The 26,840-nt window shown below is 40.5% G+C and overlaps 3 protein-coding genes and 1 long non-coding RNA gene across 4 annotated transcripts in view; 1 reads left to right on the forward strand and 3 right to left on the reverse strand.

Annotated features, from left to right (window-relative positions):
• Positions 1-2,363, reverse strand: part of LOC121683515 — a 37,210-nt gene extending 34,847 nt beyond the window's left edge. The window contains exons 1-4 of the mRNA XM_042063147.1: positions 2,201-2,363; positions 1,280-1,400; positions 1,006-1,127; positions 436-523 (exon numbers count right to left, since the gene is read on the reverse strand). Of these exons, the coding sequence (XP_041919081.1) occupies positions 436-523; positions 1,006-1,127; positions 1,280-1,386 (317 nt within the window). The 5' untranslated portion in view covers positions 1,387-1,400; positions 2,201-2,363. The remainder of the gene's footprint in view (positions 1-435; positions 524-1,005; positions 1,128-1,279; positions 1,401-2,200) is intronic.
• Positions 2,364-8,566: 6,203 nt separating this feature from the next.
• Positions 8,567-20,429, forward strand: LOC121683534. The gene is made up of 3 exons (XR_006022815.1): positions 8,567-8,622; positions 20,022-20,118; positions 20,291-20,429. It is a non-coding gene; the product is annotated as an uncharacterized LOC121683534 (long non-coding RNA).
• Positions 12,022-20,496, reverse strand: LOC121683524 (protein NYNRIN-like). Its single transcript, XM_042063162.1, has 11 exons — positions 20,273-20,496; positions 19,985-20,106; positions 15,022-15,100; positions 14,068-14,163; positions 13,793-13,925; positions 13,565-13,704; positions 13,147-13,277; positions 12,973-13,045; positions 12,770-12,865; positions 12,303-12,360; positions 12,022-12,179 (listed from the first exon to the last, which is right to left on the reverse strand). The coding sequence occupies exons 1-11, from the start codon at positions 20,494-20,496 to the stop codon at positions 12,072-12,074; spliced, it is 1,260 nt and encodes a 419-aa protein (XP_041919096.1). The 3' UTR covers positions 12,022-12,071.
• Positions 20,497-22,812: 2,316 nt separating this feature from the next.
• Positions 22,813-24,999, reverse strand: LOC121683529 (NEDD4-binding protein 1-like). Its single transcript, XM_042063170.1, has 6 exons — positions 24,872-24,999; positions 24,458-24,588; positions 24,284-24,356; positions 24,066-24,161; positions 23,091-23,148; positions 22,813-22,967 (listed from the first exon to the last, which is right to left on the reverse strand). Exons 1-6 carry the CDS (start codon positions 24,874-24,876, stop codon positions 22,860-22,862), a joined length of 471 nt encoding a protein of 156 aa, XP_041919104.1. The 5' UTR covers positions 24,877-24,999; the 3' UTR covers positions 22,813-22,859.
• Between the last annotated feature and the right edge of the window lie 1,841 nt (positions 25,000-26,840).

The raw sequence follows: 26,840 nt of genomic DNA on the forward strand, positions 1-26,840 counted from the left end.
AACATTTAACTACTCCATGTACTCAATTTTCTCATTCTCACTCATGCTTTGAAAGAATGGAACATTCGCTTATGCCAGACAATTCAATGCAAAATGCAGAGTGAGTCCTCGTGGTAAAGAGTTGGGATGTCTTGGGATATATCCCTACTCATAGAATACCTCTCGTCCAATCAAAAATGAATAAATAGCTTGACCAGACCCAACTGTTGTATATCAAAGATATAATTGATTGAACTTTGGATGGAAAATAATGTTGTTCCATTGCATAAAGCTGTCAAAACAATATCATGGATAATGCACATCACAATCAGAGTTAAAAAGGTTGTTCAACAACATACTAGACTGTGCAACTTTTTTTTTCAGGCGGTGTTATCATGCATTTTGTTGTAATTTTGATTTCCCATTTTGTCATTGTGTTGAAAGGACGATGGCTACCTTATTTCACTAGCTTCAATAAGGTCGGAGCAGGCGGGTGTAATGAACAGCAAGACCTTGTCCTGGAGCTGATTTAAGTTGTGTGCTTCTGTTGGTGGGAACAAAGATGTCACAGTCAGGGACATTACTGTACAGTGGCATGTCATTTGTGGTGTTAGAAAGTGTTTGTAGGAATTTACTTACACTTTGCATTATATAGGATGGGAGATGAATGTATGCATATATATATATATATATATATATATATATATATATATATATATATATATATATATATATATATATATATATATATATATATATATATATATATATATAATTTTTTTACAGTATATTTGTGCATACAATGTCACAAGTATGTCCATATGTACTGCCTGTCATGGTAAATCCTCCCCTGATTATGTCAAAAATGACCAAAAGTATATGCTTATTTTTTATGCAATTTACAAAGCAATATTACTCAGTCTTTCAACAGTATTTGGTTTAGAAGCATGATGTACTCAGACAGATGAGACCTGTTGGTCTTTAAGCTGTGAACAGTTTGGCTACCACAACAACAGTGGCACAAACCTTCATGTTGTGTCATCCACTCCGGCACACAGAGGATGAGAGGATTTCTGTGACCCATATCCCTGAGGCTGTCAACAGCCAGGGTGATACCTTTGTAGGAGTATCCCTGGTCCCGGCCATGACTAGGTGAGAGACAGTAAGAAAATGAAGAGAGCTGCATTAACTATCGAGTACTTGTCTCTAACTCTAAACTGGAGTTGTACCCCGCCCCTCCTATCCTCTCATTCACGTTTTACCCTTACTCTTTGCTCTAGTTTCTGATTAGATTTCTTACCTCCATGCAAATGTTTTGCCGTCAAGTATAAGCCACCGCAAATGTCTGTGTTCTTCCGCCTGGATGGGCTTGGACAGCACCTCATCTGGTTCCCCTTCTTGAGCCATGTTACACTAAAAAACTAAAAAGGTTTATCAAAAACCATCTTACTCTGTGCAACTTATGGTGAAAGCAACACGCCATATATCATTAGATTAGATTAGATTCAACTTTAACGAAATGCAGTTTATGGCCAGAAGTGCAAAAAAACAGAAAAGTGCAATGTGATATACAAATAGACAGGTAGTGCATAGGCGTTGTGATATGGCAAAGTAGGCAATATGATATACAAATAGACAGGTGGTGCAAAGGCAGGACAAGAAATATAGTGCAGTGTAGAAAGTAGTATGCAGTTGGTTTACAGAAGGTGGTTTAGAGTAGTATAAATTAGATATAAATATGTGCAGTGTATTAGCAGTTACCTTATAAGAGCAGAATAAATATGGCTATGTAATATGAACAGTGTGTGAACAACATGTACACATATGTGCAATGTAGTAGCAGTAACAATATAATAGTAGTAAGAATAATATAGATGTATGCAGTGTATTAACAGAATATATTATGAGAAAAAAAACGAGTAAATATGGATATTCTGCATGAACCATATAGACAGATATGTACACTATGTACAGCTATGTCCGGTAACAGTACCATTGTTGTGCAGAAACAGTAACATTATAAGAGTAGTAAGAATAAGTCTATGTGCAGGATGGATAGTATGAAGAGCAGTAGAATATGGCTATGTATAAGTGTAATTACAGTATTTGCAAATAAATCACATCATCACAGATATCATCTTGGTATCTAGTTTAAAAACACAGCTGTTTAGCTTTGACCCGCTTTTTGCTACTTGAAATTTTTATCAAAAAGTTTTCTTACTCTTACGTGCACTCCGTGAAAGTCCCCATTTCACAGCGTCATCTTGGCGTGCAGTCTAAAAACACAGCTGTTTAATGTTGGCTCACTTCTTGCCACTTGTGATTGTTTAACCTTTATGATAAGCACATTACAAATCAACGTGGTTATCTTATCTTATGCTTTGTCTGATTTACTTCCCTGAGCTGCGCAATGGGAAGTTGCGCAAGTCACGTGGGCGACACGTCATAACAAACACATTGCGCATGCACAGAATTTGCAACTTTTTTTTGCCACACACAGTACATAGTTATAAACAGTTTCCAACTTGAATTTCCCCTTGGGGATCAATACAAGGATACAATGATACAAGGAAGTTTATTGTCACATGCATATAGTTACTGGAAGTAAGAAATGCAGTGAAATTATGTCTGGTGTCAGCCTATTTGTGCATTTATGGGGAGGGTAAAAAGTGCAGTAGAAGAGGGGTTTAGTAGATTAAGTGGCAATGGCTGCATAAGAAAGGTGGGGGAGGATTGGGATTGGGGGGGGGGCACCAACAAGGAGCACCCAAGAGCAATAAAGTATCTATCTATCTATCTATCTATCTATCTATTTATCAACTTATGGTGAAATATGAAACTAATCCACTGGGCTGACTGTACAAAATGGACAATAATCAAAATATAGGAATTGATACAAAAAAGAGAGACAATGTTGTTATAGTTTACAGTGGTATAATGATACTAAGTAATAAGTTACATTACATTACATTTGCCTGACGCTTTTTGGCCAAAGCGACTAACAACATAGTTAACAGTTTAAGTTTTAGAGCAGTTCTCAACAATTTTAGGACAATTTAAAAACATTAGAGTACAGTAAGAATAAGTGCATCAGTGAGTGCTGTTTTTAACAGTTACTTGTCAGTTTGAGACGGCTGGTGAGTGCTAGGATCAGTAAGACTTGTTGTAAGTGTTGCTATGAGAGGAGATGTTCTCTAAAGAGCTGGGTCTTCAGGAGTTTTCTGAAAATGGAGAAGGATGTCTCTGCCCTTGTAGGAGCTGGCAGTGTGTTCCACCAACGAGGAACAACAGATGAGAAAAGTTTGAATTGGCTTGAGCGTACCGGTGGTAGAGCTAGACGTCGTTCGTCTGAGGAGCGCAGCGGTCTGGAGGTAGCGTATGTCTGTATGAGGGCATTCAAGTAGGTGGGAGCAGAACCTGAGACTACTTTGTAGGCAAGCGTTAGAGCCTTGAATTTGATGCGGGCCGCCATAGGTAGCCAGTGTAGCTGGATGAGCAGCGGGGTAACGTGCCCTTTTGGGTTGGTTGTAGACCAGGCGCGCCGCCGCGTTCTGAATCATCTGAAGTGGTTTCACTGCACAGGCTGGGAGACCTGTCAGGAAGGCATTGCAGTAGTCGAGTCGTGAGATGACTATTGCCTGAACCAGAAGTTGGGTAGCATCTTGAGTCAAGTAAGTCCTGATTTTCCGTATGTTGTAGAGTGCGAAACGGCATGACCGGGCGACTGAGGCAACATGATCTGAGAAGTTTAGTTGGTTGTCGAGAACAACTCCTAGATTTTTTGCAGTCCTGGTAGGTGAAACAGACAGGGAGTCAAATTTGATGTTGATGTCGTGATGTATGGTAGGTTTAGCTGGGAGGACCAGTAGTTCAGTCTTTGAGAGGTTCAGCTGGAGGTGGTGTGCCTTCATCCATGTAGCTATGTCTGAGAGGCAATCCGAGATCCATGCTGAAACCAAGGGGTCATCAGGTGGAAAGGACAGATAGAGCTGTGTGTCGTCTGCATAGCAGTGGTATGAGAAGCCATGCGAACGGATAATCTGTCCCAAGGAGGTGGTGTAGATAGCAAAGAGAAGGGGGCCCAGCACCCCTGTGGTGAGATGGTGAGGTGCAGATAGCTGACCAAGCCATGATACGTTAAACGAGCGTCCTGTGAGGTAGGATTCAAACCAGGAGAGAGCAGAACCGGAGATTCCCATGTTAGCGAGTATAGAGAGAAGGATGCGGTGATTAACCGTGTCAAAGGCAGCCGATAAGTCAAGCAGAATGAGTACTGATGACCGAGCGGTCGCCCTGGCTTCTTTTAAGGCTTCTGTTACAGACAACAGAGCCGTTTCGGTAGAGTGGCCGCTTTTGAACCCAGACTGATTTGGATCCAGAAGGTTGTTCTGTGAAAGGAAGTCAGAGACTTGTTTGGAGACTGCTCGTTCAATGCCTTTGGATAGGAAAGGCAGGAGTGAGACAGGGCGGTAGTTCTCGACTTGAGCAGGGTTGAGAGAAGCTTTCTTAAGTAACGGTGTTACCCGGGCCATTTTGAACGCTGTTGGAAATGTGCCGGAGGTTAGCGAGGCATTGATCACATGTGTGATAGCTGGAGCGATGGTCGGGCTGATGGACTGAAGTAGGCTCGTAGGTATAGGGTCCAGCGAGCATGTGGTAGGACGGCTGCATGTCAGGAGTCTAGATACTTCATTCTCGGAGAGAGGCGTGAATGCTGAAAAAGATGTTCCAGCAGTTCCTAGAGGTTGTAGGAGTGCGGTATCTGAGTCAGATGCGTTGAGTGGGCATGTAGAGAATTGACTGCTGATTGCCGCCACTTTGTTTGTAAAAAATGAGGCGAGGGTATCTGCAGTAAGGCTGGATGGAGGAGGAGGCAGCTGAGGGTTGAGTAGCGATTTGAAGGTTGAGAAAAGTTTTCAAGTGTCTGTAGCGCTGTTGATTTTGTCATTGTAGAAAGCTGTCTTAGCAGCAGTGATGCTGGCTGAGAAGGAGGTCAGGAGTGTCTGGTAGTTTTTGAGGTCATCAGTTAGTTTGGATTTGTGCCATTTCCTCTCCGCGGCTCTGAGTTTGGTGCGCTGCGATCGGAGGGTATCATTTAGCCATGGATGAGAGTGTTTGGATCGAGCTGGCCTTGTGGTAAGAGGGCACAGCTCGTCTAGACACGAGGTCAGTGTGGAGCAGAGCGAGTCTGTGGCCTCATTAACCTCCAGAGAGGATAAGGTGTTGAGTGGAGGTAGACCGGAGGCAACCACAGAGGAGAAGTGCGTTGTGGACAGGTTCCGGATGTTGCGGCGGAACGTGACCATCGGCTGAGGAGTCGGAGGCTGTTCTGTCAGGCTGACGTTGAACTGGATGAAGAAGTGGTCAGAAAGATGGAGAGGCGTCACCATGAGGGTGTCTGTAGTATAAGTAATACTAAATACTATAAAAACAGATCAGAGTGTGCGGATACCCTGTGCATGCACTGAATTAGTGAAATCTCTATGGGCCCAGTGTAGACTATTTTCATAATAGTTTAAAATAACAGTAGCCTGTCCTTTCAGAACACTACTCAGAGGAATTGTAGATAGCCTACTAGAAATCACACTAGTCATAACAATACTTACATGACAAATCAGTAAAGCTCTTGGATTTACATATTTCATCCTAGGATTGCATAGTTGCAATGCCCTCCAACACAGTAAAACATGTATTTTGGTAAGTGTCCATATTTAGGTATGGTTAAAACAGGTTGGTCGTTTAAATCCACTGAATTTGAATATGAATTTTACAGACTTGTTCCATGTGTATTTTGTAAAGGAAGGTAATCAATTATGGCTTAAACTTGGCCTGGAGAGATCTGGTCCGACTCCACCACCAAACATTTGAACATTTTGCAAAAGGAACTAGAGTTTTCTTAGCTTGTTTAACTTACAGGTCCAAGAACAGAATGTAGTGTATTTTATGCTTCTGCAGGCGCTCATGATTGTGTGTTGTGTGTATTGTTTCATAGGAACTATTGTTTAACTTCTTTAATTAGATACACCAGAAACTGTGATTAACTTGTTTGTTTTTGTTGCTTTTGTTGCTTCTTTTCAAAGTGAGCATAACACTGCTGACTTGTAGATTTATCTTTACTTGGTTCTTGGCTGTGGGTGTGCAGCCCCCACTGAGTTTGTGTGTGTGTGTGTGTGTGTGTGTGTGTGTGTGTGTGCGCGTGTGCGTGTGTGTGTGTGTGTGTATGATGCATAGTAAATAGTGTGCAGACCACTTGCTGCAGCGGTTCAGTGGGAATGGGCACCTCAGTAGATCAGTGGACAGGCTACAGCAGCACCTCTCAAAGGGTGACCACTTCTCATATATAGAAGGCCTGCATTTTAAGTTCCCTTTATATTGAGCAATTACTGCATCCTGATGGTAAAGCAATATATATATATATATATATATATATATATATATATATATAGGATGCTAAAGCAATATATATATATAGGATGCTTTCTCTATTTGTGAATTCATTTTCTCTTCTGTCAGGGCAATGTCCCCAATCCACAATGCTTTGTAAAACAAAGGAAAATAATAACAATCTGACCCAGAAATAGCTTTGCATTTAGACACTACAGCGTGTCTATGTTGCAATCTCATCTTAACTTCAACTACGCAGTTTACTTTCAAAGCAGCATAGGCCTAGGTCAATCATTTCTAAGTTACAATAATGGCAGACTTACAATTGTCCTATTGAAATCTAGATTTATGAATCGTCAAAGCCTGTCCAGCAATGTGGTTTAATTAGTTACCTTAATTAGTTAATTAGTTGTTTGTTTCTCACTCTTTGCCATGGCATGTTGAGCATGACTGGTAGCACAATTGCTTCAACTGTTTCAGGGTTTCACAAAGCCTCATTTTGCCCATCCCTACATTTTTGGATATGTAGTATGGTGGAAAGTTTGTTGTCGACTCTGGCACCCCAGGAGTTACGGTGACCCAGGGAACACCCACTTAACCCAAACCTAATACATCACCCAGGTGTGTCATACATTTGAAAAGACAGACACGTGTTACACTGAAATGCGCAATCATTTTTTAATGACAAACAGGAACCAATTGGTGGTGTCAAGAAATCTCACATGCCCAACAGGAAACTACAACCAAGACAGAAAGAGACACGCTTAACAACCAACAGAGGTCACGCCGATGCTAAATAGCAGTGTCTGTTCTGACTGTCATCCCGATGGTCCAGGGGCAGAGGACAACAGATGTTAGGCTGTTGATACAGCATCGAGGAGCCAGGACTGGAGAGCGTTGAGGAGCAAAGACTGGAGAGCACCGAGCCAGGACTGGACGGCGTTGAGGAGCGAAGACTGGAGAGCGTCGAGGAGCCAGGACTAGACGGCGTTGAGGAGCCAGGGCTGGAGAGCACTGAGGAGGCAGGGCTGGAGAACGTTGAGGATTTGTAATGCGTGAGAATTCATAATGCGTGCAATTGAATTTGTAATGGGTGTAATCGACAGATTTGTAATGCGCGTAATCGAAATTGTAATCGAATGTGTAATGCGTGTAATCAAATTCGCAATGCATGAAATCGACAAATTTGTAACACGTGTAATCGGCAAATTTGTAATACGTGTAAACAAAATTGTAATCGAATTCGCAATGCGTGTAATCGGCAAATTTGTAATGCGTATAAACAAAATTGTAATCGCATTTGTAATGCGTGTTATCAACAAAATAGTAATGCGTGAAATCGACAAATTTGGAATGCGTATAAACAAAATTGTAATCACATTTGGAATGTGCGTATTCGACAAAATAGTAGACCAATATGTTATGCGTCCAAAATCATCTGAAATGAGCAGAAACATCAAATCTTCCGCATTCCAGCATTCCTCCACCCTCCATCCTCCTTCAGCATTCCTCCTCCTCCTCCACCATCCTCCTCCTCCATACGCCCTGTAAGAAGTTTAGCAAAAATCAGTCTTTCTTGTCTGGAATCATTTGTACAGATAATACGGTTTTTGTTTAGTTATTACAGTGAGTAAATATAAATACGCATATTTGAGGTGAAAACGATCTCGGTCGACATGCACCTGTTTTAACTGCTCAACTACAGCACTCCATAGGCTACGTATTAATATGAATAGGTATTTCTGTAAACCTAGGGATAATAAACAGCTATCTCTGTTACAAAAACGAGCTGGTAATCGCTCATTGAAGAGGGTACTATGATAAAAAGATTGTTTTCCTAAAAGCATGGAGTTGACGAAAGAATAAACAATCAATGTCACGTTAATGTTAAATAGCCTAGAACTATCTGAACGCTAGGTGGCAACGTTGTATTACATTTCACTAGTGTAGCCTACTTGAAATACGGTGTGAGATTCCCAAGTAAGGAAGGTGCAAATATTATGTAATTTATCATGGGAAATTATTAGAAATGTTATTTCTTGTTTATTCTAATTGCAAACCACACACATCCATTCGGAATCACACGTACACATTTAATACTGAAAGACTATCATTTCGTTTATTTGATGTTGCCTTAGCAACACAGCCTTCAGAGCAAAGATTCTAGAACAGGGCGTCAGAGAGACACGTTTTGAGTTTGTGGCCAAGAACCTAAAATATCGGTTTCCATGTGCTGGATGGTGTGCGTCCTTTATGAAAGTAAGTGTTTTATACAGTTAACGTTACAGACATAATGAGTCATGTTGTAGTGGTCAACATAAATGTGCCCCTTCTGTTATTAGAATGCTAAGCGGAGAAGCATGCTAAGCAGAGATTTAGTATCATTAATTTCTTGTGTGGCTAGCTATGTTGCTAATTGGGATTTATGTTGTTTAGCGTAATGCCATGGTCATTTGATATGAGATGCTTGCACTCGTAACTTCGTCACGTGTAACTTTAGGACTATTTTTTTTTTTACTAACAGTAATTCACGAAGCACTTTAGCCCTAAAAGTAGCACCTACGTCTGTGACGGCTTAAAAGAAGTGGCAAGGACTCTTAACGCGATGTTTTGAAATGCGTCTACTATTGTCTACAGGAGCTTCCAATCGCGAGGGAACTTGCATTGTAGGCATAACTAAGGGATGCAATAACACCACCAACAACCAAAACTAGCCTACTCATTGTCAACATGTACATGAAATGTAACGTTTCATGTGGATCAAATTAAAATGTTTTCTTTGCAAACGTAAGCATAGGCATATGGTGACAGATTAATTTATTAATGCTGCTGTGTGAATCACGGTAAGCGCGAATTAAGTGGCCACTTCTTAATGGGACCCACTGTATGGAAGTGGGATAAGTAAAATAGAGATGTTTTAAATAAGATAAGGTTAATCAGAATTCTACGATATGCCTGCTTGACAACGGCAGAGATAGAACTGGCCTTTGGCCATAGCAACCATCCATTTAGAACGACTGGCCTTCATAGCAACCAAAGATCTGAGCTGTGTTGCAATGTGAGGCAAAGTATAGAAAGGTGATGAAACATACAGAGACAGGTCAAGAAATATAGTGCAATGTAGACCGTAGTATACAGTTGATTTACAGACAGTGGTTTAGAGTAATATGAAGTATTCCTTTATTCTGAGAGGCTACATCAATAGGCTCTCAAAACAACCCCAGGCTCACAAAACAATCCCAAACAGACATACGGTCTTTATAGAGCAAATCCATATAGATTATTTGTCAAATAAACCAGTAAAACATAATTTGTGGGATGGAATATATAACATTCACACTCATAGCTCATATTTTTTTAAAATAAATCAGTGAAAAAGTATCCTGACAAACAAGTAGCTTTTTAATGCCTTGGTCATATTTCATAATTTCAATTCCTCTGTAGGTTACCTGATAGCCCAGTTTGAGAGGCGCAAGAAACGTGACATTATTTATTTTTGCAGCCAATCACTGCTGTCATTTTATTTTATTGATTTGATCTCAGTCATAGAAGCTAAATTCGAAGGCAGGCCAAAGGTAAAATCCAACGAATCACATTCAACCCGCAAGCCAATAGTTGAATAGCCCTCTCCTAGAGCTTTTGGGATATTGCCACTGCTCCAACACTGAAAGGCACCGTTACAATGCCTGGATCAAGCCAGGTTCCGCATAGCGTATGCCACTGTCTGCTCACGTTGCTGACCGGACCAGGGCAAGCACACTTTCGCAGTTCCCGCCGGAAATGCAGTCTAGTTATTTCTTGTAATTTCTTACAACATCTTAATTATTTCTTGTAATTTCTTACAACATAAATAATGCATTCATATGCTAGTAGTAATGTCAGAAATTAACCTGTTTATAGGCCTCTTAGAAATGGTTGTTGCATCTTATTGCACACTCAATCATGCATCCATGCAGGCAAAACATAAAGATTCAAATGTGGCGACAGCACACAGGCGAGTAGAGTCCCATTCATTATGCGCTCGAGACCGCCCCTAGGAGAACTATGAGTGAACTGCAACCAGCATACCTTTTTGTAGGGCTTACAAAAATATTTTTTTAGTCCAGAAGCAGAAAGTTGTTAGTCATTCAGACTTTACGACAGGCTTCAAGATTCATTTATGGTGTTGTGCATTAGCAGCAACTGGTCAAAGGGTCGCTGTGGTGCTAGCTCTTTTCCCTCTCATTTCCCTCTGCTATACAGTATAGTCTCTGGTAGGGGTAGAGGTTTTCAAATTGGGTGAATGTGAGCCTTTACTTAGGGTATACATTATGAGGACAGCTGCACCCGCCTCACCATTTGAAAATAACTGACATGGGGCACTACAGTTCTCAGTATGCAGTCTTTACAGCCTTGTTGCTCATAAGCAGGGTATATAGTTTTTAGATATGTGATGTAAAACGGAGGGTGTGCTAAGTGTATGTGCTATGGATTGACTTAATCAAAAGCCTACAAGAAAAGAGATAGTTCAAACAGACAAATAAATAAATAAAATGAAACGGTTAAACAGAAACAATGTCTGCATTGTTGGCATCAGTATTAAGACACAGTATCTTCTTTGGAATTGAGTAAACAACTGCATTTGATATTTTTGTTTATAAGAAATATGTGTTTGCTGTCTAGTGATGTCCAGGCTACTACTTAACCAGAGGAGCCAATTAGCTTACGGTGTTGTGCACTAGCAGCAATAGGCCACCGGAGGTCACTGTAGCTCTATTGCTCTTTTCTCTCTCATCTCCTTCTGCTATAGTTTGTGGTAGAGCAGAGTGTAGTCAGAGACTTTCTATTGAGAAGACACAGCACTTAAAAGATCCTCCATAGAAATGCATGTGCATTGACTTGTAGGTAGGTATCCATGATTTAGTATAGGCATGCACAACTTAAATACCTTGGGTGAACCCAGACAAATCAGGGATTGCATTTGAATGCTCTGCAGATCCATCTGGCAACTTTTCAATTCACAGCGACTTCTAAAATAACAGAAATCCCAGGACACACAGCTTATCTAGCAATGGCATCAGTATTAAAAGACACAAACTTGTATCTCCTTTGGAAGAGTGAACAACTGCATTTGAAATCTTCATTTACAGGAAATATGTGCTTGCTGTACTTCTAAAAAGATAAGTGTAAGTAAGAAAATAAGTGTTTAAAGGGACACCAGGCAACGCTTTCGTGTTAATTACTCATCTTCGTAAGTTGGTATATGGTTAAATGACTCATTACAGGGCGAATGAAGACTCTCTCGCCTGCCCCTACTGCCTGTAGGAAGAATATCCCACTTGCAAGTTCAGTGTATCGTACCCGCCGACCGAAGCAGGATCAGTTTACATCAATCCACAGCACAGAGGCAGGCTAACGAAACGCTAGCGATTGTTGCAAACGTGTGTATAATGGCAGAGCCAGCGAAGAAGCAGCGAAAACCCTTGACGGAAGATGCAAAGAAAAGGAAAAGAGCTTCACACCGAGCGAGGGGGAGTTTCGTAGAGAAAAAGCATCAGGCTTGCCTGGTGTCCCTTTAATGTACCAATTACACTGGTGGATAACCAGGCTATCACTTATCCAGAGGAGGAGACCAATGAGTTAAGGAAGCAAGCATGATACTACAAACATTGTTCAAGAAAAATGACTAAACATTGTTATAGTTAAATTTTTTATTTAAAAAAAGAAGCCTAGATGTGGGTGTTGTCATCTGGTGCTTCACTGGTTGGACCCAAATCTTCATCGTTGGCACCGTTCACACTCATGGCTGCTGGTTGTACACTACTCGTCTCAACAGCCTGAAGGAGACAAAACAATATCCAAAATTAGCCAGTGACAAATGAATGCCATTCGGCAGTGGAATTATTAAGTGTACAAGTGAGATGGTTAGCTGTGCAATGAGTGTACAAGCCAATTCCTACCTCAGATGAAATTGGAAACGGTATGAAGTGATTTCCATTAAACTCAAAGGGAATGCATCTGTAACAGGAGACAGGAGAGGTCAAAAGGTCTGATCTTACCGTTATAGTATACTGTCCACCATTTTTGTCTACTTTAATTTCCCTTCTTGGACTCAATTCAAGTTTTTGGTAAACATGCCTCCGCCTTAACAATGGAAATAATCTGCCTTGAAAAGCATACACCCAAAGGCCTATTCACACCAAAAACGATAACAATAACCATAACGATAAAAGCGTTCACACTGAACAACGATAAACAAAGTCTCTCCATATGTTAATGAATGTGACGGTTAAAATTTGATGGGTTCTGTTTGGCTATTAGCTTTTTATCGTACTGAAAATCACTCTGAAAGTGATCTCCAATTATATCGTTCTTCATGTCGTTATCGTTATAGTTTATTTGTTAACGTCGTCATTCATATTTTTACCCTTTTTTAGTCTCCTTCCACTCTGGTCCAAAATCGACAAATCTGTCATTTGTCACAATCCGCCCAGTTTTAGCCCTGGCTTCTTCAAGCATAGGCCTGAGAGAGAGAGAGAATTCTGATGAAATTTTAAATGTTGGTGGACATATGGGTATTATATGTTTGTATCTGATTCTACTGATACCCCTGCCCACATGCTCGCTCACCTATCATCATAACATTTGCTTGGAGCCCATGATACAAGGCCTCTCTCAGACAGCTTTTCTAGATATTCATGACCTGTGAAACAAATGAATACATAAGTGAGCAATAAACAGTAGGCTATGTATACAAATCTATGCCAATCAAGATGACAATGAATGGACAAGGAGAAGACTCACCATGGATAGTGCTTGGAGAATGTCGTCTATAGTTTGGCACACAAGCAATGATGTTACGATAGCCTTTATTCCAGAAGTGTTGAACAGCCCGGTAGATACCAAAGTAGGAGTAGAACATGTCCAGGCCATGGCTGAAAAAGAATGGCATATTAAGGAGCCTGTATCGAATATTACATAAGGGATAATGTATAGAACGCCGGTCATTTTTGGGAAAATAAGTCCCGACAGGGCGAACCGTTGTATACATTATCCTACTTATACATGGCTACTTGCCAGTTTTTATTAGTACCATGGTTCAACAAATGTGTAAAGGTTATATAATAGTTTACTTATTACTTACTGTATTTATTACATAGCATTTTTTGTATTATAGGCCTACCCTGATACACTGATAGTCCTGATAGAGAGTATATCTTACCTCATAGCCACATTACTCCCGTCTATAATCACCAGTGGTAGTTTATCCTTTCCTGGTTCTTCAGAAAAAGAGAGATCAAGTTTTTGAAACTCCTTAACCATCTTGGAGTAGGGCTCACACTTCTTCATGAAGTTCTGTACCTGTTGTTGGGCAGAAACATTGTCTGTGCCACTGGTAACCATTATTGGTAATAATTTCAAATTGCATTAGAGAATTTAACGGGCTTACCAATTCCTTATACAAATGTGAATTTATATTCTTTGAAGAGTGAAGCAGGGTGGAACAATTTGGTCCATTATTTTTACTCTTTGGGTCAACAGGTAACTTGAAGGCATCCTTCATAAACATGAACTGAAGAATTCTATGGAGGACAAAAAAAATTACTGAGCTTTGTCAGGCCAGGCATGTTATTGAGAAACACCACTCAGTCATATCTATCCATCGTTGTGGGTAAAGTTTTTAGCAACCCCTTGTTAACCTGCTAGCATCCATATTTAGGTTACCTGTCGTTTGTTTCACTCCAGCTGTCTGGGCCTGTCAGAGTAATTATCATGGCATCACAGTGCTTTGAAAGTTTTTCCATGAAGTTGTGACACACACTGAAAAAACAAGCAAACATTAGATTTACTTAATTTTAATGTGCACATTATTCAGAAGTATTCTATATATTGGGCCACATGTAACATGTAACCACTGATACTTGGTGCAACTGTCTCATTGCCTGTGCAGATTACACAATTCTTTTGTCTTCCACGATGGTCTTTTACGATTGACCATGTCAGATTTGGCATTTAGAGAACCACAAATTCTTGCCGCGTGAGTACACGGGAGTTGTAGGAGATTTCCCCAAAGTTCTGACATGCTAAACTTTTGGTTGTGGAGTCGTGGAACAATGAATATATCACATTACAAGACGCTTCTGCCTTCAGCACCATTCCCAACTTCATATTCGGGCCCGACACTGGAACTTTGTCAGCTACTACAAAATCTTGGCAAAATCGAGCTGAAATCGTGTAGTCTGCACAAGCCATAGCCTAAGAGAACCTACATGTATGGGAAAACTTTTGGCAACATTGATTATCTTAGTGTTGTAGTGTTCTTGCAAAGTAAAGGCTCATGGGAACACAATAAAATGGTTACATGTCACTCAATAAGCAGATGTGATTAGACCTGTTTTTCGTTGTAGCCTTCTGACGTTCAGCATAAACCAAATACTAAACTGTATCACTAATATAACTGCCATGACATTGACATTCTTAGGCATATTTCTCCTCCTGTCCATAGGCAGTATGTCATCTAGGCTTCATTTACAATGATTTGATGTCATTTTATGATTGGCGCTCATTGGCACTCATAAACACACGCAAATACACACACACACATTTTATATATATATATACTGTATATAACATGACAGTGGTCTATATGCCTTGTAAAGTTATGTGAAGAGAACAAACCTGGTTTTCCCTGCTTCATCGGGTGTATAAACCAAGAAGTCCTGCAGATGGCGCTGTAGTTCATTCAAATAATGTATATCTTGGCAAGAACAGAGAAAAGCAAATGCTGAAAATGTTAAAACTGTACATTGTTTGTAATTCTTTGGCAAATACTGGGGAAAGTTATCAAACCATGTTAAGTTAAATACTCTTCTGCTAATGTATTGTCTTATAAATAAAAACATATAAATAAATAATCCATGTAACCACAAATAATATTTTGTATTAGGCCTGTCTTCTATGATCTGTCTTGTAATACAGTGGGTCCCCGTTAAGTTTGGACGGGTTCCTTCATGAATCACGATCCCCATTTTCTCAGCAGAAATGGCACAAACTGCAGTTGACACAAACAACCACAAGGTGTCACTTGGGTGCCACTACTATTTTTGATGCGACTGACTTACTGCTTCCATGATGCAGCGGGGGCACGGGAACTTAAATTGATCACGGTAGTTTAAGCTTACACTTGACAAAACATTCTAATATGAAAATGTAGATGCAATTGTTGTAAAATGGTGCAGCTCCTTTAAGAAAGCACCGTGTGCAGGGATGGAGAGAGAGAAAGCGAGAGGGGATAGGCCTATGTGTGTTAGAACTAAGCGTGTGGAAAAAGTACGTGCTGTTGAGACTGGAGCGAGTCATATTCAAAATAATGCAAAAAAAAAGCAATTATCCTCATTCATTGCAACCAAAGCATGACTGCTTGCCGACGTTCAAACGAAAAATATATCAAAGCACCTTTTGCGTTTGAATGTAGCACGAAAAAATGTTTAAACAGCTGGACAAATGATTTAGCTAATTGATTATATAACCTGTACACCAGCAATTGTTGAACATTTACCTGTACAAGTACATTGACAGTAGCCCAGCCTAACAGCATGTTGTAGGCCTACTGTAGAAATTTCACTTAAATTGCAACCGCAACATGCCTGCTTGCCAACGTTCAAACGACAACGAAAAAGATAATAAAACAACAAGAGGGTTGAGTCTGAATGACACTGAGTTTTTAGACACTGAGTTTTTGTAGTTAAGAAATATTTTCGTATAAAAAAAATGGTCATTCTTCAATCTCCTTCACTGACGCCTATGGAAAAGGCTTAACGTCCCAAAACAACGATCAATGATCATCAAATTTCTCTCTCACATTGCTCCTCATAACCATCTATAAAAAGTGTTTTTTCTTTTCTTTTTGAGCACATCCGAATCCCAGGACATAACGCACTGGACCTTATAATAGGCTCGAGATATAATTCCAAAGGGGGCAGATATGGGCCACTGCACTTAAAACTTAAAAAGATGAAGCTTTCCGAACTTTGAAATTGCGATCAGTGACTGGCATCGGGTGAACGAAGCTTTTCGAAGTTGAACAGGCTATTAAAAACTATTTACGCACCTCCATGTCACAGGAGAGACTGGGCTCTCCCTTCTATGAAAAAGACGTTAGGCTACCTGCAAACTGGCCTATGATTTCATTGCTGAGTTTGCGGCAAAGCAAGAAAATGTTTTTTTTCCTGAGTCAGGATATGGCGAGTCAGTGTCATTTATTTGTCCAATGTTAGCCTATAGATACAGACCAGTACATCTTATCAATAGTTTGAATGTCGTGTGTGTTTCTGCACATTGACAAATACCGTTCAGCACAATGATTCATGCCCAATGAATTCCCCCTGTTAAAGTGTTCGCCTTTGTTACACTATTTGGTTTCGTGATGTAGCCTATGATAAACACCATATGGCCAAATTTGTGACTCAGCTAATGTTATAGGCTATACAATTGAATTTCCCCTCTTAAAGGCAAGCTGGTGTAGCTTATTAGACTAGGGTACTATTAAAATACACCGACGGTAGCCTTGGCTATGTGTAAAGTAAGCCATTGCATGATTTCATGCACGTAAGTGAAAAGGGCCTTGCATCTGTCAAGTTCGCACAGGGCCTCGCATCCCCTTGCGACGGCCCTGCAGCTCCTCCTAAGACAGCGAGGAAAAAGTTAAAATACGCGATAAACCCGGGAAAAGTTGACAGGTTTGTTTCGGTCCCGGTGATTATTTGTGAAATTGTGCAAACGACAGCCTTTTCAAGGCATTTCAAGGAAGGAGTCGTAGCATGCAAGCTCCCAAATTGACCCAGTAGCCTAAGGCATCAATACATTGTTGGGACTGGGGAGGATCATGCGTTTTTTCTCAATCACTTTGGAGGGTCATAGAAAAAATTCTTGCTGGCGAGGGAGGGTCACGTCTTTTTTGACTAACGCTCCCAAAACTCCTCCGGTAGCCCCTTAATTAAATAAATAACGAACAGTCCCTAATTGATTAATAGCCTAGGCCTACACCAGCAATTGTTGAACATTGACCTGTACAGGACATTGACAGTAGCCCAGCCTAACAAGCAAATGTTGCAAAATACATCAAAAGACGCAATTAATCAGAAATAAATCATGTAATCTGCATCGCTTTATTTAACAAACTGCAAGCAACAAGAGCATTGAGTTCGCTGTAAGGCCAAACCCAAGAGCAAAGCCTATCTGTTAAGGCAGTCGATAGGCTTTATAACGAGCTGTGTGCCTGGAAAGACGATAGATGACGGCTCTGGTCATCCCATACCCTCCCCCCACTTCCTGTAGCCTACCATTATGAAGGCCTGTAGCCTAAAACGACTCGTTGCCGTTTTGTGACATTAAGCTTTTTCACGTTAAGCCCCCCTCCCCCATCCCCTTCTTTCACAAGCAGTGGGGGAGCGCGGGGCACAAAGTAACACTTTTTGGAAGACAAAGGAGGGTTCTCCGCGCTTCTGTCGTTTGGCCACAATCCGTTGCAACCAGGCCAGGACAGATATTTTAGAGAGGAGAGACGCCGGTGCAGCTCAGATGTCTTCTTAATTTTCTTTATTCTTCAGTAAAAGCTGCAGAACATTATTAAACTTTGACTAACATTTCGATGTGTCGATGTTTTTGACTAACGAACATCGAAACGTTAGTCAAAGTTTAATAATGTTCTGCACCTTTTACTAAAGAATAAAGAAAATTAAGAAGACATCTGAGCTGCACCGGCGTCTCTCCTTCTCTTTTTGGCTTTGGCTAAATATTTCTAAAATCATTTGAGTTTCACTAGTCACATGTTTTAACAAGCAACACTTGTTATTGAACTAATAACAGACGTGTGTCGAAAATTGACTTTATTTTCCATACGGAGAAATAACATATGCAGAGTCTAACCAAGGTCAATCTTGCCAAAAAAGCTCTCAAACCTGAAAACACATGAGGCAAAAGTGCAAAACATCACAAAACTAACTAAACTAACACGCGCATATTTTTGTATTGCAATCATTGTAGCCTACAGTTGTAACAGCGCGTAACAGTCGTTTTACTCCCCGGATGCGCTCATTATAAAGAACGTTTAACGTGTCCCAAAAACAGCTATCAATTAATCACCAAACGTATTATAAACAAGTATTGCCAGGAGCAACACCTTGCAAAAAATTATAACAATAGGCCTAGGCCTTTATATGGCTCTGCTCCTGCCTAGATTCGAACTCAGAACTACCTGAAAGTTGCAGACCTGTTCTGGAAATACGTGCATTAACCCACTCGACCGTCAGACAACGCTATCTGCTTCGAGTAGGCCTATTGGGTAGGACTGTAGCCTACACTGGTTGCTGTGGCACAGTCTTGAGTGACCGAATTCGTTTTTCTTTGTCATATGAATGCTGTCATTTTGTTAACATTACTGTTAAGGAGATGCTGTAGGCAAAGTCTATATTTCAACCTCGTTAGTGTAGTAAAAAAATCAGAACTATTCACAAGGTTTCTGGGCAGCATATTTATGTTCTGTTAGCAAGCCAACTTCTCATGACTACCGACAAAGTAGCCTACTGCCAGCTGACGAAGCTCTCATTTTAAAACATTACTGAGAGACAGACACTGTACAATCAAGAAATCTTGCCACTGAATCCAAAACTATGTTTAACATTATGTACAAGGCTTAGGCTACAGTGGACTAGCATGTTGCAGGGGCTGCTAAAAACACAGAGAAACGCACTGAAAACTCGGCCAATCACAGCCCTTGCTGTCGAATGCGCCGTCTGGTTCGACCGTGGAACTCCACAGCGGACTATGCTGCCCCCAAGCGGCTGCAGTTGTACTTACATTTCACCATTCACCATGATCGTGAATGAAGTGTCAATTTTTAACTGGGACCCACTGTATGTAGGCCAGGCCTACATCCTAGGGTTTTAATAGACAGGAGAGTACTGTTTAAAATTGGGCTGAGGGTCTGCATTTATCTGACTGCTCTTGTTATTTTTTTAATAAATATTTATTTAAAAGAAAAAACAATATCAATCAAAGTATTATTATGCACAGAAGAAACATGGATAATTGGAAGCTATTGTATTTCAGAGTATGCTAGTATTGTATTTCTAGTAGCATTTAATTTATTCACATCAACAACAATCCTGTAAACTGCTCACAGTTCACTATGCCCTGCTTCTACAGCAGGTGGCCATTTTAGATTGGACGGCCATTTTGTGTCAGGTTCTGTCAGGACCACAGGTATTAGAAAGCTAGATACCGCATTGGGCTCCAGAACGTACATAAATAACACTGCCATGTTGGTGGGGGGAAACAATTACTACAGAGTTAATAGAGAAACTTGCGACTCTGACTGGAAATCAGACTGGTGTCTCTGATTGCCGGCAAGTGTTGCCCATAGACAGTAGGTGTTGCCCCCAGCAATATGTTCACATGTGCCACATAATGGAACTCGACGGACAATGCGGTATCTAGCTAACACCTATTGTGCCATCCATGATGATCTATGTCCATACCCACTACCCGGGTGTATGTTCCTAGTTTCTAATGTTTGCCAATCAGTACAAAAAATCAGTGACCACTGTTGCTAATCACAGACACATGACTTTAAAGGATTTACCGCAAATTAGAATATGTTCTTTTCTCATCCACTCTAGGATACAGACGATAATCCTTCTATGCCCTCTCTCCCAGAAGTATGTAACAGCCAAGACGAGCCTTCGGAAGCGGTGGACTTTCCCACTGCCATAAAATGTAATCAGAAACAGAAATGAGCTTAAGTAACAGACTCTTGCTCCAAAAGTTGCTGCTCTAGTGTAATGTCACCCCCATTCATTATTATTGGAGTCAAGTATGTGTTTATACTGCATGTGATCTTAAACAATCTTTCATTCTTTTTATTACTCACCATTGTGTGATTTTCCAGGCATCAAGAATCACCCATCTCAAACTCGGATCTTCTTCGGTTTCAGGCAAATTAAGTTTGAAGTGATTCGGCTGATTTTCATGTTGGCGCTGGCTAACAGCCATACCATCGTCTTGAATGGGCATCGAAATCCCTTCTTCATTTGGTAATATATCCTGTGCCCTGTTATTTTCCTGCTCTTGATCTTGTGCTACAGTATCACTCATGTTAACACAAGTTTTTAAATAAGAAAACACTTGATTCTGATTTCCTCAAGCATGCAGAGAGAAGCAACTCGCTCGACAAAACCGGTAATTCGTTTGTTCATGTGCCTCAATGCAGAGTCTGATGTATTCTTCGAAATCACGTGATGAACAGGAACAAGTAATACAGGTAATAATCTAACGCATGCGCCTTTCAGGATGATGTTGATAAGGGTTAGGATTTGAATGTCCTCTTGTGTCCATTCTCATATAGTGGCTCTTCCATGGAAACTACAACCATTTCACTGTGCTTACCTGGTCCAGGCCATGTATGCACTGTCAGGGACTGTGTAGTCAATACAACTCAATGCACTTTGTTGGTATGACAGCTTAACAAGAAAAAGTGTTGCCAAAGTATTGTGGTGTAGCCTAGTGTAGTCTTTGACTGTCTCGGAAATGTCATACTGCAAACGATGTACAGGTCCCCACTCCTCCATCTTCATCCCCATCCACACATTCTCAAATAGACTCTGAGCCATGACAGTCAGAGGAAGAGAACGCGTTGGGAGTCAGAGAAACCATGTGAGTCTGACAGAGAAAGCAAACAACAGCATGATTTTCACTTCATCCCGCATTTGATATAGTTCACTTTTTCCACTTTTAATGGAGTCAGAAAATTCACACAGGCCATTTTTAGATATGGTTTCATCTACTGTCAGCCAGCAGAGGTCACTTTAGCCCAGCTGTTTTACAGGATACAGGATCACTTTATTGGCCAAATGTACAGTTATACAAGAATTTGACTTGGTGATGCAGCATTTGATTTAAAAAAAGAAAGATACAAGAAGGAAACATTTAAGACAGGGTTAAAGGGATACCTATCTCTATCTATCTATCTATCTATCTATGTACAGTATGTGGTAGTGTTCAATAGTTATTACCTCCTATCATTCCCCTCCATGTGATGTCAGTGGCAGCAGAGCATGGAAGCTCCCAGTGGACACTTCTGGCCTTGACAGCCTCGTGGTCAAGGAGGTTAATCAAGTTTAAGATACAAAGTCATCATGTGCATGACTTAAGAGTGGAGAGAGGGGGAAATGAAGCTAGTTTATTGGGTGTAAACCACTGTTTGGCACCTCTGCAATTACCGTAGTCTGATTTTTCTTCATTGGTTTCTGTGCTTTTATACATGGAGCTGATGGAATGTATTTACTACAAATAATGGTATGTAAATATGTCTCGACTCACTGTAGATGGACAGGAGAGGACAAGTGTGTTGCGTATGTGACTATAATGCATTATGTTCCTGTAGCAATCCTCCCAGATATTTTGGGCAGGGAAGGGGGGGAAATCATAACTAGTTGTTGTTGACTGTGTAATAAACAATGGTGTCAAGACTTCTCATTTTGATGACACTGGCAGTTTCATTGACATAAATACTTGCTTTTGAGGAATGGACTATCCATTTTGAGCAAGTGACGTGCTTTTGCAGGTTATCCACTTGGTTTTGCAGTTTGCACTAATTGTTTTGAGAAATGCACTAACTGCTGTGCAAATGTTAATACTGATGTGAGAAAAGCACCAAAGCGACTGAGAAAAAAACTGTAAGTACTGTACCTTGGGTGAACCCAGACAAATTAGGAATTGCATTTGAATTTGCTCTGCAGATCCGTCTGGCAACTTTTTAATTCACAGCGACTTCTAAAATAACAGAAAACCCAGGACACACAGCTTATCTAGCAATGGCATCAGTATTAAAAGACACAAACTTGTATCTCCTTTGGAAATGAGTGAACAACTGCATATGAAATCTTCATTTACAGGAAATATGTGCTTGCTGTACTTCTAAAAAGATAAGTGGGACACCAGGCAACCTTTTCGTGTTAATTGCTCATCTTCGTAAGTTGGTATATGGTTAAATGACTCATTACAGGGCGAATGAAGACTCTCTTGCCCGCCCCTACTGCCTGTAGGAAGAATATCCCACTTGCAAGTTCAGTGTATCGGACCCGCCGACCGAAGCAGGATCAGTTTACAGGATCAGTTATCCATCCACAGCACAGAGGCAGGCTAACGAAACGCTAGCGATTGTTGCAAACGTGTGTATAATGGCAGAGCCGGCGAAGAAGCAGCGAAAACCTTTGACGGAAGATGCAAAGAAAAGGAAAAGAGCTTCAGACCGAGCGAGGGGGAGTTTCGTAGAGAAAAAGCATCAGGCTTGCCTGGTGTCCCTTTAATGTACCAATTACACTGGTGGATAACCAGGCTATCACTTATCCAGAGGAGGAGACCAATGAGTTAAGGAAGCAAGCATGATACTACAAACATTGTTCAAGAAAAATGACTAAACATTGTTATAGTTAAATTTTTTATTTAAAAAAAGAAGCCTAGATGTGGGTGTTGTCATCTGGTGCTTCACTGGTTGGACCCAAATCTTCATCGTTGGCACCGTTCACACTCATGGCTGCTGGTTGTACACTACTCGTCTCAACAGCCTGAAGGAGACAAAACAATATCCAAAATTAGCCAGTGACGAATGAATGCCATTCGGCAGTGGAATTATTAAGTGTACAAGTGAGATGGATAGCTGTGCGATGAGTGTACAAGCCAATTCCTACCTCAGATGAAATTGGAAACGGTATGAAGTGATTTCCATTAAACTCAAAGGGAATGCATCTGTAACAGGAGACAGGAGAGGTCAAAAGGTCTGATCTTACCGTTATAGTATACTGTCCACCATTTTTGTCTACTTTAATTTCCCTTCTTGGACTCATCAAGTTTTTTGTAAACATGCCACCACCTTAACAATGGAAATAATCTGCCTTGAAAAGCATACACCTAAAGGCCTATTCACACCAAGAACGATAACAATAACCATAACGATAAAAACGTTCACACTGAACAACGATAAACAAAGTCTCTCCATGTGTTAATGAATGTGACGGTTAAAATTTGATGGGTTCTGATTGGCTATGTAAGGGATAATGTATAGAACGCCGGTCATTACTGGGAAAATAAGTCCCGACAGGGCGAACCGTCTTGTTCTGCCCTGAAGGGACTTATTTTCACAGTAATGACCGGCGTTCTATACATTATCCCGCTTATTATACGGCTACTTGCCAAAACTAAATAATAAACTCCCCAGGATATGACTTTAGCCTACATAACCTAGCCTATTTGTTACCGTTCATCGTGGCATTTGCTGAGAAACAAATAGTTCGCAACAACACACGCTGCTGAACTTGAATCAAACATTCTTTAGAACACAGCTGATCAACCGTCTGCTTTCACGTTTGAATGAAGTTCCAGTCCTTGTGTAGTGATATGAAAGACATTAATCAGAAGCACAAAACCCGTTGCCATTGACAGCGGTGATTAAATGCTTTGCCGGTGATTTATGTAGATTTAACATAGGCCCGAACGTTGGGAAGGCCCATTCATGTGAATGGAACTTTCTGCAGCACTCTGAAGAGCCGTGTAATAATAGCTTTTTATCGTTCTGAAAATCGCTCTGAAAGTGATCTCCAATTATATCGTTCTTCATGTCGTTATCGTTATAGTTTATTTGTGAACGTCGTCATTCATATTTTTACCCTTTTTTAGTCTCCTTCCACTCTGGTCCAAAATCGACAAATCTGTCATTTGTCACAATCCGCCCAGTTTTAGCCCTGGCTTCTTCAAGCATAGGCCTGAGAGAGAGAGAGCGAGAGAGAGAATTCTGATGAAATTTTAAATGTTGGTGGACATATGGGTATTGTACTGTATGTTTGTATCTGATTCTACTGATACCCCTGCCCACATGCTCGCTCACCTATCATCGTAATATTTGCTTGGAGCCCACGATACAAGGCCTCTCTCGGACAGCTTTTCTAGATATTCATGACCTGTGAAACAAATGAATACATAAGTGAGCAATAAACAGTAGGCTATGTATACAAATCTATGCCAATCAAGATGACAATGAATGGACAAGGAGAAGACTCACCATGGATAGTGCTTGGAGAATGTCGTCTATAGTTTGGCACACAAGCAATGATGTTACGATAGCCTTTATTCCAGAAGTGTTGAACAGCCCGGTAGATACCAAAGCAGGAGTAGAACATGTCCAGGCCATGGCTGAAAAAGTATGGCATATTAAGGAGCCTGTACCGAATATTACATAAGGGATAATGTATAGAACGCCGGTCATTATTGGGAAAATAAGTCCCGACAGGGCGAACCGTTGTATGCATTATCCCGCTTATACATGGCTACTTGCCAGTTTTTATTAGTACCAAGGTTACACCAACAAAGGTGTAAAGGTTATGTAATAGTTTACTTATTACTTACTGTATTTATTACATAGCATTTTTTGTATTATAGGCCTACCCAGATACACTGATAGTCCTCTATATCTTACCTCATAGCCACATTACTCTTGTCTATAATCACCAGTGGTAGTTCATCGTTTCCTGGTTCTTCAGAGAATCAAGTTTTTGAAACTCCTTTACCATCTTGGAGTAGGGCTCACACTTCTTCATGAGGTTCTGTACCTGCTGTTGGGCAGAAAACATTGTCTGTGCCACTGGTAACCATTATTGGTAATAATTTCAAATTGCAATAGAGAATTTAATGGGCTTGATTTGGTCCATTATTTTTACTCTTTGGGTCAACAGGTAACTTGAAGGCATCCTTCATAAACATGAACTGAAGAATTCTATGGAGGACAAAAAAAATTACTGAGCTTTGTCAGGCCAGGTATGTTATTGAGAAACACCACTCAGTCATATCTATCCATCGTTATGGGTAAAGTTTTTAGCAACCCCTTGTTAACCTGCTAGCATCCATATTTAGGTTACCTGTCGTTTGTTTCACTCCAGCTGTCTGGGCCTGTCAGAGTAATTATCATGGCATCACAGTGCTTTGAAAGTTTTTCCATGAAGTTGTGACACACACTGAAAAAACAAGCAAACATTAGATTTACTTAATTTTAATGTGCACATTATTCAGAAGTATTCTATATATTGGGCCACATGTAACATGTAACCACTGATACTTGGTGCAACTGTCTCATTGCCTGTGCAGATTACACGATTCTTTTGTCTTCCACGATGGTCTTTTACGATTGACCATGTCAGATTTGGCATTTAGAGAACCACAAATTCTTGCCGCGTCTTGGTCGTAATATTGGCCACATCGTGTAGCCTATCTATTGTAGCCTTCCTGTCACATGTCGTCATAATGTCTGTCAACACGGGAGTTGTAGGAGATTTCCCCAAAGTTCTGACATGCTAAACTTTTGGTTGTGGAGTCGTGGAACAATGAATATATCACATTACAAGACTCTTCTGCCTTCAGCACCATTCCCAACTTCATATTCGGGCCCGACACTGGAACTTTGTCAGCTACTACAAAATCTTGGCAAAATCGAGCTTGTCAGCTGAAATCGTGTAGTCTGCACAAGCCATAGCCTAAGAGAACCTACATGTATGGGAAAACTTTTGGCAACACTGATTATCTTAGTGTTGTAGTGTTCTTGCAAAGTAAAGGCTCATGGGAACACAATAAAATGGTAACATGTCACTCAATAAGCAGATGTGATTAGACCTGTTTTTCGTTGTAGCCTTCTGACGTTCAGCATAAACCAAATACTAAACTGTATCACTAATATAACTGCCATGACATTGACATTCTTAGGCATATTTCTCCTCCTGTCCATAGGCAGTATGTCATCTAGGCCTAATTTCCAATGATTTGATGTCATTTTATGATTGGCGCTCATTGGCACTCAAACACACGCAAATACACACACACACATTTTATATATATATATATATACTGTATATAACATGACAGTGGTCTATATGCCTTGTAAAGTAATGTGAAGAGAACAAACCTGGTTTTCCCTGCTTCATCGGGTGTATAGACCAAGATGTCCTGCAGATGGCGCTGTAGTTCATTCAAATAATGTATATCTGGGCAAGAACAGAGAAAAGTAAATGCTGATGAATTATCAATTGTCTGTCTCAATAACCCCTCTCTGGTAATTGTACTGGCATTTGATTCTGACAGTTGCTTTTCAAGATCATTCAAACGACCATTAGTTTCTTTCAGAGTCCTTTTAAGTTCATGTATCTCCACTTGGTAAACAGAGGAATGAGAAACTGTGATATTCGTATCCTCTTCCCCTTCATCAGTTTCCTCATAATTTTCCTCTTCATCATTTTCCTCTCCATCATTTTCCTGTTGTTTATTGTCATATGTCCTGCTCCTCTTATCTTCACTAAGATACAGGGAACTAATGGAATCAGTGAGCTGATCTACACGTTCTCTAATGGTGACATGAGGATGCATTGTCTGGCCATCGTGACTAAAAGATATGTGTGGTC

This window comes from Alosa sapidissima, chromosome 15 (genome assembly GCF_018492685.1).
Source record: "Alosa sapidissima isolate fAloSap1 chromosome 15, fAloSap1.pri, whole genome shotgun sequence".
Lineage (NCBI taxonomy): Eukaryota > Metazoa > Chordata > Actinopteri > Clupeiformes > Clupeidae > Alosa > Alosa sapidissima.

What these genes read in the sequence shown, in the direction of transcription:
- LOC121683524 (XM_042063162.1), bottom strand. Translation starts at nt 20,496, where the DNA reads ATGAGTGATACTGTAGCACAAGATCAAGAGCAGGAAAATAACAGGGCA. An exon ending in CACATTTGTATAAGGAATTG is followed by an intron (nt 13,705 to 13,792) that starts GTAAGCCCGTTA and finishes GCCCAACAACAG; the next exon opens with GTACAGAACTTCATGAAGAA. An exon ending in TGGAAGGAGACTAAAAAAGG is followed by an intron (nt 12,361 to 12,769) that starts GTAAAAATATGA and finishes CTCCTGTTACAG; the next exon opens with ATGCATTCCCTTTGAGTTTA.
- LOC121683529 (XM_042063170.1), bottom strand. An exon ending in TGGAAGGAGACTAAAAAAGG is followed by an intron (nt 23,149 to 24,065) that starts GTAAAAATATGA and finishes CTCCTGTTACAG; the next exon opens with ATGCATTCCCTTTGAGTTTA. An exon ending in CGTTTCCAATTTCATCTGAG is followed by an intron (nt 22,968 to 23,090) that starts GTAGGAATTGGC and finishes TGTCTCCTTCAG; the next exon opens with GCTGTTGAGACGAGTAGTGT.